The sequence below is a fragment of the Nuphar pumila genome, chromosome 4, assembly GCF_984573655.1.
Source record: "Nuphar pumila chromosome 4, dmNupPumi1.hap1.1, whole genome shotgun sequence".
NCBI lineage: Eukaryota > Viridiplantae > Streptophyta > Magnoliopsida > Nymphaeales > Nymphaeaceae > Nuphar > Nuphar pumila.
The window spans coordinates 122,442,915-122,466,763 of record NC_143252.1 but is presented as its reverse complement, the minus strand read 5'-3'; the positions used below and the strand labels follow the sequence as shown (position 1 = coordinate 122,466,763).

Here is a 23,849-nt window from a genome sequence, read left to right as displayed (position 1 = left end):
TGCTGAAGGCACCTATGTGATTAGATTAAGTTGATACATAGCAAACAAATTTTGCTGAAGGCATCTATGTGGTTAGATCAAGTTGATACAGTTTGCACTTATAGTTTCCAACTCAATACTTCTCTACCTTAATTAGTATCAAAGGAAAATAGAAACCTACAAAATGGGTCCAGTGCTAAAGAAAACATGCTAATGGATTTCCTGCATTTTATTGAAATAAGGTTTCAAAAATCAACAGCTTACAATTTTCATAAAATTTTGAGGCAAAATCCAAAATGCATGATCGAAGTGTCGATTTCTACTAAATCAATCATGCTGAACACATCTATGGGTCAGAATTTCGAAAAAAAACACCAAAAATCCATTAGCATGTTTCATTTAGCACTGTGCCCATTTTGTAGGTTTCCATTTCCCTAGTATCAAATATTAACCTTTATACATATATGACAAGAAACCTGACTAAGAATGGGGTCACTTAATAGGCCTCTTTTTAGACAGTGAAGATGTTAGTATATAATAGACACTATTATGTGTGCAAAACAAAGTCTACGGATGCAAGCATCTAACATCACAGAAATAGAGGATATGCAATATCTTATCTTACCTATTTTCTACATATTTCCAAATGTTTGAAGAGTTTCCAGATACAAATTCCCTCGCAAGGCTAACCTCAGAAAAGCAAGGAAAACCTTATTTTAACCAGCTTTTCCTCCAAAACAAGGGCACTCTGAAAGAAACATTTTTACATAATGTTCACCCAGCATCTGAAACAACTCGGCATGGGCAATCTAGCATCACTCTACAATAAAATACAAGTGCAATCCTTATAATTGGGGGCAAGGGGTAATCCCCCAGAGTTTTACGCTGCCAGGACAATGGCAGAGCCAACACAGCTAGGTCTCTGATAAATATAAAAAAATCCTTATACTTGGATGCATAGGACGCCTGACAAACTTCACCAGTTTAGAAAGATGGTGAAGCCACAAATCCATGGGCTTGATGCATTTCAGTAGGATGATCTCATACCTACTAATAACCAGGCTTGTCATGGTTGATAAATTGGTGAAAGATTTCCCTTGTGTGTGTGCAGTCAACAGATCACATATATGTCTGTCTTTCAATATTCCACATTGAGATTTTTATTACTGTATCAACACCTTGAAAACTTGAGAAAATTAAATTAAATATGGTGACAAAAATCAATTGCAGGACAATCCTCGAATTTGTTGAACAATAGCCGATCTGAATTCATCGGAATCCATTATAATCCTAGAGAATGTGTGGAATATAAAGTCAAAAAACACAGTCAAGATAAATTATGATAGTGCTTTCTGAACTTCGACAGTGACCTCTTTTTGTGGCTTCTCAGCATCAAGTTTTGCAACAACACCCTTCTTCGAATAATAATCAATAACCTGCAATTCAGACAAAAAAAATTAGTTTCAGGATTTGAGAGGAACTTAAAATGGGGATCTGTTAAACTCAAGTTTGTGATCATTCATATGTTCCCTTGGTTACAAGAATCAGTTGTTTCTTGTTTGAGAAATATCAAACTATGACTTAAAACACGAACGTAACTGAAAATCACCCAATTCTTTTTGTGCAACTAGCTTTTGATAGACAGCATATATCACTAGTTGTACAATATTCATTTTACTCCTTTATTGTTTTTGATAATGGACACTTGTTATTGGCACTGTTGTAAATATTTATTTTAAACATCTGTTACTGTCCTTACTCCTTACAAGGGCTCGTTATATAAATGAAATACTCAAAACTCAAAAGTACTACCTCTCACCTTGACAAACCATTTGGGGTCAATGGTTGCTTGCTCAAACATTTCTCATTCTTGTTGATATCAGAAAATTATCATGGTATCAGAGGTGACGCTCTGCTAATGTGCTGCCTATTGCATAACAAGATCGTTTTCCTGGAGGTACTTTTCTTTTATTCTTATTTCTTTTTTAACCATTCTTCTGTCTTTTCTTTCTGCTCCTTTCATCCTCTCCCTTATCCTTTCCTTAGTATATCTTCTACCTCAATCTCTATAAACATCTTTATTTCCTTTTCTCAAAAAATTCCAGTCCAGTAGAAGTAGAGTGCTATCCTTGGTTATATGTAGGCAGGCAAGAGTTTCATTTTGTTTAACAGAGGTAACAAAAGCAGAGCTTTCTTTGCTGACATAAACCTAAAAGTTCCATTCCAGGTCCTATGGGAATCACTGATTCAATTCCAGCAAATGATCCGACACAATTTGCATATCTATTTTGTAGTTTGATCAGGAAAACAGCTCTTGAATGAGGAAGAGTGTGATGAAAGAGATTGTGGGAAAGCACTCATCAGTCGACTCGTCACACATTTGCACCATCACAATCTTTTGTACCATCTTTGGATTAACAATATAAGGAGTGATGTTTCTGGCTATCGAATACATTCATATCAGGTGACCTTATAATCGATTCCTCTGGACAAAAAAGTGCAAAGTTTGCTCTTTGGTGTTGGTAATTGTTAACGTCGGCTGGGTTCCTGATTAAACAGTAACTGAGAGAGAGAGAGAGTAATCGTTTGTTTCATTAGTCCCTAATCCCTTCTTAAAGGAATTAGTAAAAAATTAGGTTACTAAAAGAACCCACCTACTTATTACTAATTACATAAAGCTACCCAAAACCAAAAAGATATTTTCCTTTAACACTCCCCCTCAAGCTGGAGCATATATATCTATCATGCTCAGCTTGTCACAGCATTTAAGAAAGCCCACACTAGCAAGAGGTTTAGTAAACACATCGGCAACTTGATCCTCTGAAGCAACGTGACAAGTAGAGATTTGACCTGTCTATGCTAGATCTCCTATGTAGTGACAATCAACTTCAATGTGTTTAGTCCTCTCATGAAACACTGGATTATTAGCAATATAAGTGGCTGCTCTGTTATCACATTTCATCACCATCGGCGTTGAGGTCTGTACATGTAGATCTCTGAGAATTGATCTAACCCATATCATTTCGGCTGCAGTTTGGGCCATGGCTCTATATTCTGACTCAGCACTCGATCGAGCTACTACGGTATGCTTTTTACTTCTCCAACTTATTAAATTTCTGCCTATAAACACACAAAACCCCGTAGTGGATTTTCTATCACTAATGTCTCCTGCATAGTCAGCATCCAAATACGCAACTATATCTAGAGAAGAGCTTGATTTGTATAGTAGTCCTTTACCCGGAGAAGACTTCAAGTACCTAAGAATCATCATTGCTGCCTGCCAATGTACTTGGGTTGGTTTATCCGTGAACTGGCTAATCCTGCTCACGGCTAGAGAAATATCTGGTCTTGTCACTGTAACTTACAAGAGTTTACCAACTAGAGACCGGAAACTTCTACTGTCAATAGGTTTTGCCTCTTCAAACAAGTGAAGTTTAGGATCCATTGGAATGTTAGCAGGTTTGGCTCCTAACATTCCTGTTTCCTGTAACAAATCAAGTACATACTTCCTCTGAGATAAAACTAACCCTTCACGGCTTCGAGCTACCTCTATACCCAAGAAATATCTAAGAGAACCAAGATCTTTGGTAACGAAGTGTTTCTGCAGATGAGCTTTGGTATCTGAGATATCCTTTTTATTGCTCCCTGTAAGTATAATATCATCCACGTACACAACCATAATCACAACACCAGTGGGAGTTTTCTTAACAAGCAATGAGTGGTCTGATGCTGACCTATTAAAACCGAAAGCGGACATACTCTCAAACAACTTCTGAAACCACGCACGTAGACTTTGCTTTAGACCATATATTGCTTTCTTTAACTTGCACACCTTGTAACACTCCCCCTAAACCTCGAAACCCGGAGGTTGCTGCATATACATTGTCTCTGACAAATCACCATACAAAAATGTGTTCTTCACATCCAACTGGCATAAGCCCCAACCATTATGGACAGCTACAGATATGATTAGCCGAATAGTGCCAAAGCGTGCCACAGGAGAAAAAGTTTCAAAGAAGTCTACCCCATATGTCTGTGTATACCCTTTTGCCAACAACCTGGCTTTGTACCGTTCAATAGAGCCATCTGAATTGTACTTAATGGTGTAGATCCACTTACACCCAACAATATCAACATCCTCCGGCGGAGTAACTAACTCCCAGGTATTCCGTGAGACTAAGGCATCCATCTCATCTTGCATAGCCACTTTCCATTTTGAGTCTAGGACAGCCTGATGGTGATCTAGAGGTAGAGATTCAGCGGATAGAGCTATGATGAACTTCTTCATATGACTCCCAAGTCTCGCATCTGTAACAAACTTAGAAATGGGATGTAAGGTACATTGCCTTTTACCTTTCCTGATAGCTATTGGCAAATTATCATCCACAATAGATGCTTCAGTTGTGGTTGGAGGACTTGCTTCTGAGGGAGAAGGTAGTGTAGGTTCTGATTCCGGAGGAGATCTTCGAGTATATACCAGAGGTGGATCGTGATACCGTGAGTGAGTGTGAGAGGTAGGAGAGCTTGAAGGAATGATATCGTGACTGAGTGTGAGAGTTGATTCCATAGGAAAAGGTGGAATAGGTAATGACATTGCATCACCCTGATCACATAGGAACCTGGAGGCAGTATTTGAAAAGAAGGGAATGGACTCAAAGAAAGATACATCTGCATTGACATACTCCCTACGAGCGATGGGATCATAACACCTGTACCCCTTTTGATTTCTTGGATAGCCCACAAAAACACACTTTATGGATTGAGCCGACAGTTTGTCTCGATGAGGCCCAGGTTTATGAATGAAACAAACGCACCCAAACACCTTAGGAGGAATCGAGAAAAGAGGTGCATTGAGATATAGGATGTTCACGGGAATTTGTTCTCCCAATGAGGATGATGGCATGCGATTGATAAGAGAGCAAGTTGTAAGAATGGCATCTCCCGAATATGAAGGAGGCATACATGATTGTAGCATAAGGCTGCGAGCAACATCTAGAAGATGTCTATACTTTTTTTCAGCTACGCCATTTTGTTGAGAGGTATGAGCACAAGTAGTTTAAGGTAGAATGCCATGAATCTTATAAAACCGTAGTAACTCATTGGTTTTAAATTCGAGAGCATTGTCAGTGCGAATGATCTTGACAAGAGAATCAAACTGAGTCTTTATTTCAACAATGAGAGACATAAGAATTGAAGAAACTTCTGATCTGTCGTTTATTAAAAATACCCATGATAATCTAGAAAAATCATCAACAATGACTAAATAATAACGACATTGAGACCTACTGGGAACTCTACTAGGTCCCCACACATCGACGTGAAGAAGCTCAAATAATCTTTGACTCGATGGACTCTGACTTGAAGGAAACGAACTTCTGTGATGTTTACTCAACTGACAGGCTTCACACTGGAATGAGGCAGAAGGAAAATTTTGAGGAAGGATTCTATGCAGTTTTGGTAAAGGCACATGATCGAGACGAAGGTGCCATTGATAAGAACTGGAGGATGACTCAGACACAGTATGCACGACTCCCAGAGGTTGATGAAGATAGTAGACACCTCCTTCTTCATAGCCTCCACCAATCCTCTTCCCCGTCAGCAAATCCTGAAACATACAACACAAAGGATCAAAAATCACTCTACAATTGTGCTCCTTTGCAATACGACTAACTGACAATAAGTTTTGATGAGAGGAAGGAGCATGAAGCACATCTGTCAGCTGAAGTAACGGAGAGATGGAAACAGTTCCTTGTCCCACAATGGGTGAGGAACTCCCATCGACAAGAACAACCTTGTGATGATCACACATGGGGTCTAGCTTAGAAAAAGATTTTGAAGATCCACATAGGTGTCTAGAGGCACCTGAATCAATAATCCATTTACTACCTTGGTGATTTAATCCTTCACCTGTGGAGTAAGCAACATCTGCAATGGGAGTAGCTGCGTTCGAACTAGAAGGGCGGTGGGACATCAATTCTTCATACTCTTTGCGACTTATAGTGACCGAGTCATTGGAGGAGCCAGTGGGAACCTCCATGTCAATCTTTGCAATTTGAGCCTTGGACACATTTGATATCTGAGAAGAAGTAGGCGGTCTACCATTTTTATCCCAACACCTATCCTCAAGATGTCCCAATTTGCCACAGTAGGTGCACTGAAATCTACCTCTTCCCCCTGTACCTCTGCCTCGACCTCTGCCACGCATATTTAGGAAATTTCCTCTTCCCCGGCCTGGGGTGACTACCAGAGCAGATGTTTGTGAGTCAGAATGAGTTTGTGGAAGAGTGATAGCCAATCTACTCAGTCGGTTGTAGGCTTCGCAAGAGTGGGAACATCCGATCCTGTCAACATCTGAACTTTGGCAACTGCAAATTCAGATGATAGTCCTGTCAGGAATCTTGCAACCATGGTTTGCTCCTGGTGGGATTTCTGCGTGGTACAACATAGGGGCATGTGTGCATTCAGCCTCTCAAATGCAGATTTGACAGATGCATAATATTGAGCCAGCGTCTGATCTCCTTGTTGTAGTTGGTAAATCTCCTGCTCGACTTGTAGGATGCGACTCACATTGGTCTCGTGAGAGTACGTATCTCAAAGGTTGTCCCACATTTCTTTAGCAGTGGTGTAGTAAATAAGTCCATCAGCGATATGAGGCAATACACTGTTCATCATCCACGACATAACGATGTCGTTATCTTCATCCCATGTGCTATATTTCCCAATTTTATCAGGTGGTTCCGGTTCTAAAAGAATATATTTTTTTCGATGACCAGAGACGGACATCATAAAAGTTCGGGACCACCTTGCATAGTTAGAGTCATCTAGCTTGACAGATGACCCGTACGAAAAAGGATTCACAAAAGCTTTATAATCTCCAATCAGTTCCCTCTTTAGATCACCCGCCATCTTGACTTAATCTCAAACAGTCACCAGACTTTATCTAGATCTGATCAGTCCAGATCAGATTTGTGGCACACACGAAACAGGAAAGCACGCAAGAACCAGGAAAGTACGTCAATCAAAATCAGATGATACAGGAAAGGCACTTCCTATCTAACGTAGGGACTCGTCAGATCTGATATAGGTAGGGCTCCACCACGATTATTTCACAACCAGACCTGTCGTTAGATCTGGTTTCAGATCAACGTCTGGCGCAATAACAAAAAAAAAAACCTTCAGCAGACCCGATCTCCACCTGATCTGGTCTTCTCCACGATCCACACACCACAATCCACTTCCACGTCAATCTTCAGCAGACCCGATCTCCACTTGATGGGTAGCAGCTGGCGACTTCAACCATGACAGAAAATCGAAGACTTGATTTTCTTTCCCAAGCCTTCCTTAATCACGACAGACATACCCAGATCTGAGTAAGATCTGATTCCTCCCCCCCCCCTTTTTTTCTTTCAGATCTTCACCCTGTACACGACGAGATCTGGCACCCACGACCATTGGGTCTTCATCCAACTTCCAGATCTGGCTTCAGATGTGAGTCATGACCTCCAGTCAGATCTTCATTGTCGTGACTAGGTCTGACTACAGATCTGTCGCCAGATCTGATCTTCACCAAGAGGCGTTGATCGCTGATCAGCAGAGGAGCGACGGGATGTTGATCTTCTCTGACTATCCGATGAGATATTGCTTGAAGGAAACTGAGACTGGAACTCAGGCACCCAAGATCGCACACTGCTCTGATACCATGTTAACGTCGGCTGGGTTCCTGATTAAACAGTAACTGAGAGAGAGAGAGAGTAATCGTTTGTTTCATTAGTCCATAATCCCTTCTTAAAGGAATTAGTAGAAAATTAGGTTACTAAAAGAACCCATCTACTTATTACTAATTACATAAAGCTACCCAAAACCAAAAAGATATTTTCCTTTTAACAGTAATAATGTCTAGATTCAACAGTTCATACTGTAGTCATTATCTGGGAAACTTGTGTCATGATCAGAAACTTTCTTGCTTTTTATTCCTTATATTATTCTCTAGTTATTTGTTCTTGTTCTCTTTTGCCAACACCTATTCAATGGAGTCATCCTCTTCTTCTGCTTCACCTAATCTAACCTTTCCTATGGTAAACATCAAACTAAATTCATGCAACTGTATTATTAGGAAGGGAATTCTTATACTTCAAATCTTTGTCATATAGGTATCGGTGTTGGTATGTATTACAATATGGGTACAGTTGCAGCTGTTTCTGAAAGAAAGGTGAGAAAGTATAGCTCTCTCTCTCTCTCTCTATATATATATATACTCTCTCTCTCTCTCTCTCTATATATATATATATATATATAGAGAGAGAGAGAGAGAGATGAGTAGCTCCTAAACACTTCTAAAAAACATAGTTGCATGTGTTTTTTGCTTGATCCTGTGAATGCGTTCATCATTGCTTATTCACTAAAAACCATGCTTTGGTTCAAATCGATTTGATGAGATACCTCGATTTCTGTTTCACAAAGTTTTGGTTCAATATGAGCCATCAATTTTCAATCACTCTAAATATGCATCTAAACACGAAAAATGCCTAATCTAATAAGTGTTTTCTACTAAATAAGCTATAGAGAATATGTCTATGAGTTTGGATTAAACAAACCACCAAAACTCTGTCCCATTGAAGCTTTTTAGGACAGTTAAAGAGATAATATTGTTTAAGAACTACTCATCACCACCAAAGACTTGATTAATATAGGATAAGTCTCTGGTGTGGATGTGCATACGTTATCAATAAGGGTGTCAATGGGTCAGATTTGGTTCAGACCCATGTAGAACCAGACCCAAACCTGACTTGAGATGATGGTACCGGGTCCGGACCAGGGTCTAATTGGACCCACCATAAGTGAAACCATACCCGAATCCTATAAGGATTACATGAACCAAACCCGGACCATACCCGGTAAAATAATATTTTTTAGCATTTTTATATCGAAAAATTGCGGATCTTAATCGGAACTCGGGTAGGGCCTGGGTCTGGTATGGAATTTCACAAACCATACCCAGCTTCATATATTAATTGGACCCTTCAGGCCCGACCCAGATTCTAATTGGGCCTTCTTAGCTATCACCAAACCCTGACCCTATAGGGTTTGGTACGGGTCGAGTCTGGGTCAAACCCGACCCATTGACACTCCTAGTTATCAATGAGTTGAAAGAAGGAACATCTTACTGCTCATGTTATCTAACATAACAGATATGATCTACATTGTCAGTTTGGTGGGGAATGACTTCTAAATCACCAGAATCTGGTCTGTATACAGGATTTTTTTGTTATTCAAAATTCAACGGTGGCAGGAACATACAGAATATTTATGACTTAAAAAGGTATTTTTATGTTGAAAAAACACGATCCAAGAGCCGATCTCTAATAAATTGACTATGCCAAACACATCCTTAAGGTTACATTGAGTCAAAACAACTTGCACATATGAGTTTCAAACTTTCAACTCATTGATACAGTATGCATATCCGCAGCAGACATATATATATATCTATATATATATATGGTACTATTATTTTGTATGTACAATCTAGTTGGAAACTTGGAATCTGATGATGCAAGTTTTTTGACAAGATGCCACAGATGTTAGGAGAGTGCATGAGCACGTATGGACCAGCATGTGCACACACACACATGCAAGATGACAATAAGAAGTTTTACCCCACCTGGACCAGCTGGCAACTGATTGCTGTATATGGATCCAAACTTGCAGTACAGTATTATGTTATGGTAAGGATTGGATAGACCCAAGGTTGCCGGAATAGGAAGCAGAAGCGGGAAAAGATACAGGAGGCAAAAGCGATAAACAAGAAATTGATTTGTGAAATGAGAATCGAAAAGGAAGCGATATGAGAATCAAATGGGAAGAAAAACCGGAATCACATGGGACGAGAATAAAAACTAAAGTAAAAATGACTTCTTAAATTTCATGAGTTTTTAGTGTTAGAATTAGAATTCTGTTAAAATCTAAAAATGATGGTTACCTATTTAAAGAAAGCACATGGGAAGTGGGTGAGAAGAATGAGATGAAACACAGAAAACATGAAAAGAAGTACAAGAGGACATATAGCAAGCATGTAGAAAACAAGCATGAAGTGCATGAAAATCATAGAAGAAGCGTGAGAGAATTGATATTCTCATCAAGTTTCAGAAGCGAAAAGTATCGCACTTATAAAGTGAGTTTCCAAGAAGTGCACTTCCCACCTATCTAAGAAGCTTCCAGTAATTCTGATAGACCTACCTGATCTGCATGGGACATTTGAGTGAGATCCCACCCAAATCCTTCCCACCTGAAACCAGACAAACCAGATTGCCCCACCACTGGTTTTCTTTTAAGCCCTATTAACATCTGACTGTGATCCAAATATATTACTAGACCTGAATCAAATGTACCAGACAAGATCAAGCCTAGAAGAGTAAATCGAAAGAAGGAAAGGAAAAACCCCAACAAAATCCAATTGATTTTCATAGATAAACATCATTCCCAGGTTCTCTACTTTGAGCAGTGAACCACAACAAACAATGTAGCATTCCAAAATTGCCCAAAGCCTTTTTGGTTCAAATGAACCAACCTAAAGAACCATGGTTTTAAGACCTTTATGATCCCTGATCCACAACCAGGGAAAAGGTGACCATGTTGGCTCATTAAGCACCTGCCTAACCTACAAACTCACAACCCTCGTGTTTATGGTCCAAATAATTTTGCATGTTGTAAAGTGATTCTTTTTTTCCTAAATTCAAACAACAAAAACAGTGATAAGCATGTGTTCTACATCTGATGAACTCTTGTTTCCAGCTATTTAGAACCTCAATTAGGTGGTTATGTTGTACAATGAACATCTGATGAAATGATAAATTTTCAAAACAAGCAACTTTGCAAAACAAGCGACTGAAGGAAACACGGAAAAGCAATCTTTTCAATTCAGCAGATAGTACTACATTCAACCAACAAGATGAAATCCCAGCATTTAACAGAAATATTGTACTTGAAGATCGCTTCCAAAATAAATAAAACTGACAGATGTCAACAAAAAATAATAAAATGAGTATCCATACAGGTTCAGTTTGCCTGTGAAAAGATTCCAGCCTTGACTTGAGAACTGCTGCTGTGTCATCCTTGCGTTGGATCAGTGGCTCACCAGTTATCTTGCACACACACATAAATAAGGGAAAAAAATAAGGTTGGTTCTAGAGAACTAAAAAAGAAAAAAGAAAATGTACAACATAATCCAGGAAACTCTAATCACAAACTTGAAATGCTGACAAAAGACACAGATATGTGACACATAAATAGGATATGCAGAGATGTTCATATATTTTCAATAAGATTTTACTAATAGGGGAAGCATTCATATATATATATATATGTGTGTGTGTGTGTGTGTGTGTGTGTGTGTGCATAATATTGTATGTATATTTCTTTCAAAAAAAAATTGTATGTATATATGTGCATGTGTATGAGAGAGAGACTTCTAACTCCTGTGCAATACAAGCAAAACAAGTCAAGAATCAAGATAATTAAGAAATACAACTATAGCCATTTTAAGGACAAAAACTAAAACGAAAAATATCTAGAAAGGCTCAAGATCAGACACATATACAGTAATTGACACAATGTTGACTGTGTCCATGAAGTGTCGTGGTGTGCCCAATGTCTGTCATGACATATTGACATGGGAAACCTTGGCTTCTTGCCAATATATTTCTGTGCAACAGAGGCAAAAAGAGAGCTGTTATAAGCACGTTTATCCTCTTTTAGTGCACAAATCATTCTTCAGAGATCCCTGCTTGATTTCCTAATTCATACATTTGTCTAGAGCTAGTGGACATTTACTTCTCATTCCACACTTTCCTTGGTTCTCTTATTCAGATGTGTATATTCTCTTTGATGCACACCAGGAACAGAGGCCTTCTCAGCCACTCAGACCAGGAACAGAGGTCTTCTCAGACACTCATTTGAGGGAAGATACAGGGATGCCAGTGGAAGAGAGAGATAGAGTTGGAAAGTGAAAAGATCAAGTTCATTGCAAAATGGAGAAGTCCTAACTCAGATTAGAATGAACAAAATTATTATAAAAACAAACAAACTTTACATTATTTTCCATGCATTTGTTCATTAAGCTAATTCAGGTAAAAAGAACATGGTCCATGAATAACGATGTTGCAAAAAAATCACCTATCTAACAAAAAGGGACTTGATACCTCAGATTTTTTAATTCAACGTTTAATCTCATCTACCTGTTGGAAGAACATAGTCAAGAAGTAGATCTTATGTATTGCGGTATTACCTAGTATTTCTGTAACGACCCCGAATGACCCGTGAAAAATAGTGTTTTTTTTTTAAAGCATTTACAAAAAACCTCCCAAGGATCCGGGGCATCAAAGATTTAATATACCAAACCACAAATCATCCATGCATTGAATAAACTTGAAGTAATAATCAACTTCATTAATTAAATAAATCAATAAATCAAAAGTCTAAAAGTAGACTATATCAAAATCATGCTATCTTGTCAGAATCCCAAACACCATCGCAACTCTTGTAATCTACAGCTAGCCAATCCAAGACATCACTGAGTATATGCGCCTGAAAAACAATTTTAAGAAAAGGAGTAAGAACCGAAGTCCTCGTACAAATTCTTCTAAAAATCCAAACAATAAAGAAAATAGCATAAACAAATTTATGCATAAATTTCAGAGGAATATCACAAGCAATAACTTACCACAATTATTTTACCATTCAAGCATTCAACCAAATATCATGCAAAACCAAATATGCAAAGATGCATGAACTAATACTAAATAGTAAAATACGGATGATTCAATGCACATGCAGGAGTAACCTATTAAGTTATTTATCAAAGTTGTTTTTGCATGCATATCCCTATTAAATGCACACAAATTTAATTTTCAATTTTCCTTAAACCCGCAAACACTCAAAACATGCACAATTCCTGAAGTTCAAGTAAAGTCTCAATCATAGCTTAACACACAATTTGTATTTTATTTACTAGGTTTCACACTTGTTCCTCGACCAATATCAGAAATCCTCACATTTCATCAAAACATTAAAAATCCTCACCTAATGTCGGGACATCAATGAAAATCCTCAACAATTGACCCCACTTTCTTGGTACACCAATAACTATAGTTAAGTCAACAACAACACCCCTAGACAAGGTGGCTGAAATTTCCCTAAAACCGTAGCCGAAAGACGAACCACCACATAAGGTTCTGAGGCACAATCAAACATGAAGTTTTAATATCCTTAAGGTCCTCCAAGACCATCATCCAAGATTCTCACACTGTGGAAGAGACATCAAGGAAGAAATTAATTACAGTGCTCTGGTCTTTTTTACAATTTCAAATCAGTTTCAAGTTATTTACACAAGAATCGTTTTGCAAATCAACATGCAAAAACAATTTCGGGTCTTGGTCCACACAATTTAACAGTGTAATTAAATTTGAAAAATCAATAATTTTCATAAGTCATTTTGAAAATGACTAAACAAAGCAATAATATTAGAGCAACACACGCTCCTAGCCTACACGACCCGCAGTGGTTCACATCTGACTATCAACATATCTCAAAAGTAATTTATGCAAAATTGTAAAATTCAGTGAACATGAAACACACACAGTTCAAACATGTCTACAATGCACATTCAAAACACAAAATAAATACACATTAAGCCAAGTACATACGCATGTGAATACAATGCCAGCAGACCACACCATTCATGATCAATTCCATGCATATAATTAATCAAACATGCATATGATCACAATATTGCAAACACCAAATTGTTTTCAGATTCATGCGTATGATATGCACAATTGCAAACTGATCAATTTAGGATCAAATTTATGTATGAACTCAGAAATTACATATTCCAATTATAAACATGTACATGACCATCTTCATGTACGTAAATCGGCTATGCAGAATTTTTTCAAGTGCCGATCAGATTTATGTGTATACTCAAATTATGTACAGAAATCGGCAAAACAGTAAATATCAATGTGCTGGTCAGATTCATGCACATGATCAGATTCATCTACATGTATCGACCTATCATAGACTATCCACAGCTGGTTTGATTCATGTACATGGTCTGTGTCATATACATGTATCTGCCATATATTTACATTCAGCTGAACAGTAAAACAATTATAAACAGTTGGTCTTATCCATGTACATGGTCAGATTCCAGTACATGGATCGGCCTACCATATGTGAGCATCATCCCAGCTGGTCTGACCTATGTACATGATCACAATCATGTACATGGGTCGGCCAGGTCGGCCAGACCTGTACAAACATGTACACAACTTGGTTGATCCATGTACATGATCAAAATCATGTACATGGGTCGGCTAGACCTGTACAACCATGTTAACAACATGCTGGTTGATCCATGTAAATCATGTACATGGGTCAGCCTGTGAAAATATCTCAAAGGAGATAAAGTGTGCTATAAGCACACCACCACCAATAGGTACGTGCACAAAGGCACAAGAACACTTTGAACAAATGTACACAAAGGTACAATAAAGCAACACAAATGCATATAAAATATAAAGAATTTTTATTGAGAAGAATGGAGAACAAAAGCTCCAAGAAGTGGTTTTTACAAAGGGGGAACTCCCCTATTTATAAGCTAGCAAGAGGCCTTGGAGGGGCTCCACTAGCTGTTGGAGCCCCTCCAACGGTTAGAATTCTAACCGTTGGAGAGGCCCAATAGCTAGTGTTGAGCCCCCTCCAAATTGACTTTAGTCAACAAACAAGAAAAAGGAAAAAGAAAAAGAAAAGAAAAAAAGAAAAGAAAAATAAAGTACAAAAAAAACATTACAGCATATGAATATGCACAAAAGAGGGGAAATGACTATAATACCCTTGTGGGTTTTACAAGAAGAGAGAGAAACATATATATATATATAAAGATAGATACATATACGTATATATATATCATATATATGTGCATATATATATGCATATATATATATATATATATATATATATATATATATATATATATATATATATAAGAGAGATACAATTTAACACCCTCCCTCAAACTTAGGGCGCAATGACCGAAAGTTTGCCAAGGAGAAAGTTGAATCTTGGAGAGCAAAGCGTCTTAATGAAGAAATCTGTCAACTGATATTCTGAAGTCACATAAGAAAGGTCGATGACTTTTTATAGATATGCTTCTCTGACATAATGAGAGTCCATCTCAATATGCTTTGTCCGCTCATGAAAAGTGTGATTCTTAGCAATATAGATTACACTCTTATTATCGTAACACAACTTTGTGGGTTCTTGAATTTGAATTCCCATGTCTTGCAGCAACTGATTAATCCAGACAATCTCCATAGTTGTAGAAGTCATGGCTCGATATTCTGCTTCGGTGGATGATATAGACACCTTCTGTTGTTTCTTGCATCTCCATGAGATCAGGGATTCACCTAAAAAAATGCAAAAACCTGTAGTGGAGTGACGATTATTTGAGTCACCTCCCCAATCAGAATCAGTATATGCAATTAAATTTAACTCAGAAGATGAGGAAAGAAAAACTCCCTTGTTTAAAGTTCCCCTTATGTATCTGACAACTCGGAGAACGACGCTCATATGAACGGATGTAGGAGCATGCTGAAATTGGCTTGCAGTATGCACGACATGAGAGATGTCTGGCCTTGTGATGCTAAGATACATTAGAGACCCCACAAGTTGCTAGTAAAGGGTAGGATCCTCCAAAGGTATCCCATCATCGATCTTCATTTTTTATTCCACAATTTCAGGGGTCTCACAGATTTTATCGTCAGTAATACCTGAACTATCAAGAATCTCACATGCAAGTTTAGTTTAAGACAAAAAATAGCCTCTATGAGAGTAGGCTACCTCGATACCAAGAAAGTAAGTCAGATACCCCAAGTCTGACATTTCGAACCTTTCTTTTAAAGTGGTTTTAATGTTTCTGATGCATTTTATGTCACTACCTGTTATCAACATATCATCAACATACAACAGTAAAATCACAATTCCTGCATTAGACTTTTTGACAAACAGAGCAGTGTCAGTGTAGCATGAAGTAAAATCATCTTGAACCATTACTTTATTAAATCGATCATACCAAGCCTTAGGGGCTTGTTTTAAACCACAAAGCGCTTTTTACAAACGAAGGACTTTTCCTTTTGGTACGTCCATACCAGGAGGAGCATCCATGTAGACTTCTTCATTAAGGTCCCCATTTAAAAAAGCATTTTTACCATCCATTTGGTAAATGTTCTATTTTTTAATAGATGCAATGGTGATCAAACATCTTACCGTGACCATTCGTGCAATGGGGGCAAAGGTTTCTTCGTAATCCATGTCGTATTCTTGACTATATCATTTTGCAACAACGCAGACTTTATATCTTTCAAGTGTGCCATCACTCTTGGTTTTGACTTTAAAAACTCATATACATCCTATTGATTTCTTTTCTTTTGGAAGATATTGAAAGGCCCAAGTTTTGGCTTTGTTGAGGGCTCTAAGTTCATTATCCATGGCGTCCCTCCACTCTCATTTTCTTAGTTTCTTCAAAATTCCTAGTTTCTTGATATGAGTGAATGGCGCTAAGACATGCCCTATGTTTTGGAGAAAAGGACTCGTAGGATATAAATCTATAAGGATTTTTCCTAGATCTTTCGGTTCTTCCAGAATGGTTGGAGGGCTCACAGAGTCACTATACTTTTCTATTGCACTTTTAAAGGTATTTTTATCAATATGTGAGTAGGTAATTGGTTCAACTATCATTTCTTCTTCAAGTTGGATGGGTGGTGGAATACTTTCACTTATATCCCCATCATCATTCAATTCATCATCGCTAAAAAATCCTCATTTCTAGATAATAATTCAAACAAAAAAGAGTAATCAACATTATCTTTATTAGTTTTGTGTTCTTCAAAACCACTCATATTTTCTAAAAAGGTTACGTTTCTTGAAACATATAGTTTGTCATTTTTAATATCATAACTAAAACCTTTTTGTGTTTCCGAATATCCCAAAAACGCACAAGGAATAACTTTGGGAGATAGTTTATTGTTCTTGTTGGTGAGGACAAAGCATTTACAACAAAAAATCCTTAATCTATTGTAATCAGGTTCTTTTTTATACAATGTTTCAAAAAGGGATATTTGATTCAAATTTTTGGATGGAAGTCGATTTATGAGGTAAACCGATGCAAGAGCCACTTCGGCCCAGTGGCGGAGCCATGGGTGGGCGGTCGCCCACACCAAAATTTCTTATCGGACCCTGGTCGGGTCCGGACCCGACCCAGATTTGAGAACCCAATAGGGTTAAGTTAGTAGGGTTGTGGGGAAGGGCTCACAACGCCTTTCCCTACGCCACCCTCCCCCTTCCTCCTTACCTCCCGTAACGGCCATTGTCGGTCATTGCATTACCAGTGGATGTCGGCTCCCTCTCGTCTTCTCTGTTTCCCCCTCTACGATTTTCGGCGAGCCGATCCCCCGCGGCAACTCTGCCGCGACGAGCACTGGCGCCTCTCGCAGGTAAACCCCTTCTCCTGTTTTTCTTTTCTCGTTCAATCAGGATCGCTGGAGGACCAGCAGAGGGTCAGTGTCCTCTGCCGAAGCCTTCCCCTTCCCCCGTGACGGTTGGAGGTCCGACAGAGGGTCGGTGGCCTCTGTCGGAGCTTCCCACTTCCCTTGGGGCCGTCGGAGGTCCGACAGAGGACAGGGTGGCCTCTGTCGGAGCCTCCCCCTTTTCCTTCGGTGGTTGCCGGAGGGCCGGCAAGGCCTGACTGCCTCTGTCGGGCCCCTTTGGTCTCTCCGGCAGGACGGGGGGGGGGACTCCGCCCCTGTCCTCGCCCTACCACTTTTATTTTTCTGGCAGGACAAGGGCCCTCGCCCCTGTCCTCGAGCCTGTCGGTAGGGGGCTTTGCCCCTTGCCCCTTTGATCTTTCCGACAGGACAAGGGGCTCCACCCCCTGTCGTTTTGATCGTCGGCAGGAGCAAAGCCCCTGTAGTCACGGGCTGAATGCTTCTCTTATGTGATTTTCTTGAAACGTGCAGAACTTGGATAATTTTTTTAGCTTTTTAATGATTTGGTATTACTTGCTAGAACTTGCGAACTGAAAATCGGGTTTGGACTTTGGAGAATTTTACGGTACATGCTACTACCTTCTCTAGAATTTTACTTTCACTTGATGATTGAGAGTTTTAGATTCAATTCATATCATGCTGTTGATACTCATTGCTTAGTTACAAAACATAGTTTGATACCTAGCTTCATAGAAGATTGTCATTTTCATTTTGCTCGATCCTTTTTTGCAATGAGATTTGGCTCATAGAACATTGTCTTATTTTTTTTTTCGTTGCATAGGAATGGATAAGTTTATAATGAAAAGGTCAATCCTTGATAAATCTTCTTTAACTCGAAAAAGAACCAAGTCAGAAAATAAGCAAAACATAAATTGATGAATCAGAGTTACCTGACCCTGCACTTCATCCTTCTATTTCTAGTTATCATCCTAATATCCAAGATAATGTTCGTAGAGCATATATGATTTGAGGTTCTTGTCAACCTCGATATTGTACATTTCAACTAAACCACCAAAAACAAAGGTTCATTCCAGCTTGGTATGATGAGTATAAGGATTGGTTGGAGTATAGTCCAAGTAAGCATAAAACATATTGTTTGCAGTGTTATCTTTTCAGGCCAAAAAGCACATAGAAGATTAGTGCAGAGGCATTCGTATATGAAGGATTTGATAACTGGAAAGGCAAGAAGAAGTTTGATAAACATGTTGGAAGCTCTAGCAGTTTTCATAATTCAGCACGAATGAAGTGTCAAAATTTAATGCAACAAAAACAACATATTGATGCTATACTTTATAAAGAAAGTGTTCAACATAAAGATGAATATAGATTTTGCCTTTGGGCAACTGTTAATGTAATCAAATACTTGTTAAGTCAAGGATTAGCATTTCGAGGGCATGATGAAGCTGAAGAATCTCTTAATAGAGGAAATTTTATTGAGTTGTTAAAGATATTTACAAAGATCAATGATGACATAAATAAAGTTGTATTGAAAAGTGCTCCAGAAAATAACAAATTGATATCTCCTGATATACAAAAGGATATTGTCAAGGTTGTTTCTATACAAACCACAAATGCTATTATCATGAAACTTGGAGATACTTTTTTTTTCTATTTTACTTGATGATTCTCGTGATGTATCAACTAAAGAACAAATGACTATTGTTTTACGGTTTGTTAATGAAAAATGTCGAGTGGTTGAGCGATTTCTTACTCTTGTGCATATTCTTGAAACAAGTTCTATATCACTCAAACAAGCAGTTGAAGAAGCAATTTGTAAGAATAAATTAAGCATATCAAGTTTATGTGAACAGGGTTATGATGGAGCAAGTAATATGAGAGGGGCGTTTAATGGATTGAAAAGTCTTATATTACATGAAAATGCATCTGCATATTATATTCATTGTTTTTCACATCAACTTAAATTGACATTAGTTGGTGTTGCTAAAAAAATTCATTGCTTGATGTGTTTTTCAATATATTAGGTAGGTTGTCAACTTTTTCTCCACTTCATGCAAGAGATCTGAGCTTATTCGAGAAGCAAAATTTATGCGAATTGTTGAAGCACTTGCATTGGGTGAACATGAAACAGGACGAGGATTAAATCAAGAAATAAGTTTCAAACGACCTGGTGATACTCGGTGGGGTTCTCATTACGATGCTTTGGTTAATTTACTCAGTATGTATTCTTTTGTTATTTAAGTGTTAGATTTCATTGTAGAAGATACATATTCAGGAAAAAGTTCAGATGCAATTATTTTATATCATCAGTTGCAAGATTTTGAATTTGTTTTTTGCGTACATTTGATGTGTAAAGTTTGGGGAATAACTGATGACCATTCACAAGCACTTCAGCGAAAAGATTAAGACATTGTGAATGCTATGAGTTTAGTCACTACATCAAAACAGTGTCTTCAAGGTTTGAGAGACAATGGATGGGACTCTCTCATAGCAACTCAAAAGCACATTGTATTTTCTCATGTGTATTTATTGATTAAGTTGGCATTAACTTTGTCAGTTGCAACAAGTGTTGAAAGAGCATTTTTAGCTACGAACAATATCAAAAGTCGTCTACGTAATAGAATGAGAGATGAATGGATCAATGATGCTTTGGTTACTTACATAGAGAAGGAGACATTTGATACCATCAGTGATGATACAATTATGAATTGTTTTCAAAATATAAAAAATAAAAGATGCCCGTTATAAAATTTTCATGAATTTAGTTGTTTGTATTTCTTAAGTGAACAATCTTTATTTTAGTTTAAAAGTACAATTTAAGGTTTTATCTTATTATGTTCATAAATTTAGTTATTTATGTTTATAACAATTGTTATTTTAATTCAAAGGCTTATTTAAGTTTTATCTCTCCACGAACGACTATTCCTCCAGCGAAATTTTTTTGGCTCCGCCACTGGTCCGAATAAATGGATCGTCCTTCAAGACCATAGCATTGTCCCCGAGACCCAAAGTCTGCCCACACAACGAAAAACTTCTGGCTCCGCCACTACTTCAGCCCAAAATCTTTTTGGAATTTTTTGATAAATGAGTATGGTCCTTATAGTTTCTATTATATGTCTATGTTTTTGTTCGGCTAATCCATTTTGTTGAGGTGTTTTAGGGCAAGACCTTTGATAAACAATCTTATTATTTTCAATATAACTTTTGAAATCATTTGAAAGATATTCTCCCCCGAAATCGGTTCTAAGAATTTATAATTTACTATTGAATTGATTTTGTATCATTATATGAAAAACCTTAAAGGTAGAGAAAACCTCATGTTTATGTTCGAGGAAGTATATCCAACTATATCTTGAGAAATCATCAACATAAATAACATAATACGAAAACCTTCCCTTAGACACAACGGGTGCCGATCCCCATATATCCGAATGCACAATTTCAAAAGGCTTAGTTGAAAACATAGTTTTTTGTCCAAAAGGTAAGTTTCTTATTTTACCAAGAATACAATCATTACAATTGAAGTTATCTTAACATAAAGTTTTAGCAAAATGTAAATAAGAAAGCTTGACAATATTTCGATGCCCAAGGCGTTTATGCCAAACATTTATATCTTTATGTTGGGCAACATTACAAAAAGAGTATTTTGAAATTTGAAGAAATTCCATAAAGTATAGATCTCCCTTCCTAGAGCCTTCCCCAATCAACTTCCCGGACGGGCAATCCTGTATCCAACATTTATTTGATGAGAATTTGATATCACACCCATGATCCGATAGTTGAGAGACGGAATGTAAATTTAAATTTAGTTTTAGGATAAATCTAACTTTAGAAATAAAAAACCTTGTCTTTCAAAATCTCTAATTCCTTTTATTTCAAGAGAAGCCCCATCCGCGGTAGAGACAAAAGAGGGTGACAAATTTTTTGAGTATTTAGAAAGTGCAAAAACATTTGGAGTCATATGAAAGGATGCACTCGAGTCTAAGAGCCAAAGAGTCTAAACGGGAGGAGAGAAGGTGGTCATGGCGGCTCCGGAAACGGATCCCTTGAGGAGAGGTTGAAGAGCTTCCATGATTTGATTTAGAGACAAAGTGGCATTGTTGGAAGTTGAAGGTCCTTCCTCCTTGTTTGGTTGGAAAGTTGTAGTCATAGCCACCATCTTTTTCCACTTAGGACAAACCGGTTTAATGTATCCCGGTTCTTTGCAAAAGTAGCATATGATCTTACTATAATCTCTTCTTTCATATTGCTCACCATTTTCTCTTCTTCCTTGATTTTTTGTTGAAGTGAGGGGGTTTATATGTTTTGACATTATTCTCCGGTCTTGAGACGGCATAAGCACCCTCATCCTTATAGGGAACGGCTAACACACTTAGATTGACTTTATTCATCCCCAATCTAGTTTCTTCTCCACTTAGTTTGGTAAGCACATCTTCCAACGGAAGAGAAGAGAAAGAACTCAAAAGAGAGGACCTTGTTTGTTCGAACTCGGGTCTAAGCCCATTTAAAAAATTGAAGAAATGATCTTCTTCTAATTGTTTGGCCCTCAATTCAATTGCCTCTCCACTTCATTTAGATTCTTGGAGAGCAAGTTCATCCCAAATAGTGGATAGCTCGGCAAAATATTCTCTAATAGACATTTCCCCTTGTTGAAGAGTTAATGCCCTCTTTTGTAGATAATATTTATGGGACAAATCTCTTGAAGTATACATTCTTTCAAGATACTCCCAAACTTGAAAGGCTTTCTTGAACTTCAAAATGTTTGCATTTATTTTCGTTTTAACGGAAGAAAAAAACCATGAAAGAATTTTGCAGTTTTTCATCTCCCATTCTTCATGCCTTTTGTTGTATTCTTCAAAGGCTTTTTCTCTCTCTTCACCATCTAGAACCTTTATTTCACCCTTCTCAATAATGGTGATCTTGGGTTCAGGAATGGTTCCTTTGACATATCCCCAAATACCTTTCCCTTTAATGTGAGTCTCCATATTTCCGGCCCAAACATGGTAGTTGGAGCCATTTAATTTAAAACCGAGTGAGAAATGAAACTCGTTGTAAAAACCTTTAAGTCTTTTAAGTCTTGTTGTAAAAACTTTCCAAAATATTGAAGAAAGAGAAGTCCCCACTCCAATCACCAAGAAGCTAAAGGCACACTTTTCGAGGCACTTGCAAATATGAAGAATCACATGATCTTCAAACTTGCTCTGATACCATGTGAAAATATCTCAAAAGGAGATAGTGTGCTATAAGCACACCACCACCAATAGGTATGTGCACAAAGGCAGAAGAACACTTTGAACAAATGTACACAAAGATACAATAAAGCAACACAAATGCACAAAGGCATATAAAATATAAAGAATTTTTATTAAGAAGAATGGAGAACAAAAGCTCCAAGAAGTGGTTTTTACAAAGGGGGAACTCCCCTATTTATAAGCTAAAAAGAGGCCTTGGAGGGGCTCCACTAGCTGTTGAAGCCCCTCCAACGGTTAGAATTCTAACCGTTGGAGAGGCCCAACAGCTAGTGTTGAGCCCCCTCCAAGTTGACTTTAGTTAACAAACAAGAAAAAGAAAAAGGAAAAAGGAAAGAAAAAAAGAAAAGAAGAAAAAATAAAAGTACAAAAAAACATTACAGCATATTCATAATTATGAACATGCGCAAAAGAGGGGAAATGATTATAATACCCTTGCGGGTTTTACAAGAAGAGAGAGAAACATATATATTTACATATATATATATATATATATATATATATATATAAACACGGCCAAACCTGTACAACCATGTTAACAGCACGCTCGTTGATCCATGTACATGGGTCGGCAAGGCTGAAAATAAACATGTATCCAGCATGCTCACTAATCCATCTACATGATCAGAATCATGTACATGGGTCGGTCAGGCCTATATAAGCAAATGTAAACAACTGCTGAAAACACACACACACACACACACACACACACACACATATATATATATATATATATATATATATATATATATATATATATATATATATATATATATATATATATATATATATATATATATATATATATATATTTTTTCAATGCATGATCATGTAATCTACAACACTAAAATACATATGTATAATTCAAAACATGAGCAAGAATCGACAAGTTGAGAAACCCATATGCGTGAGCACTAAAATCAGCAAACCAGAATCATATATAATATGTGCTTGATCATGAAGTTGACAATATAAAAACACATATCTATGAGTATGAAATGGACCCATCTAAAGTACATGCATGTTTTCAGGATACATAAACCATAAAATCGACACGTATATT

General features: G+C 37.6%; 1 protein-coding gene across 2 annotated transcripts in view; it reads right to left on the bottom strand.

The window, feature by feature from the left end:
- Positions 1-1,109: 1,109 nt before the first annotated feature.
- The window catches only part of LOC149840869 (adenylate kinase 4-like), a 32,914-nt gene continuing 10,174 nt past the window's right edge, over positions 1,110-23,849 (bottom strand). Inside the window, exons 5-6 of one of the 2 annotated variants that reach the window (XM_090003409.1) lie at positions 11,031-11,120; positions 1,110-1,415 (exon numbers count right to left, since the gene is read on the bottom strand). In XM_090003409.1, coding sequence (XP_089859535.1) covers positions 1,317-1,415; positions 11,031-11,120 — 189 coding nt within the window. In that variant the 3' untranslated portion in view covers positions 1,110-1,316. Of the gene's footprint in view, positions 1,416-11,030; positions 11,121-12,413; positions 12,562-23,849 lie in introns of those variants that run through there. The other variant, XM_090003410.1, reaches the window with a different exon arrangement.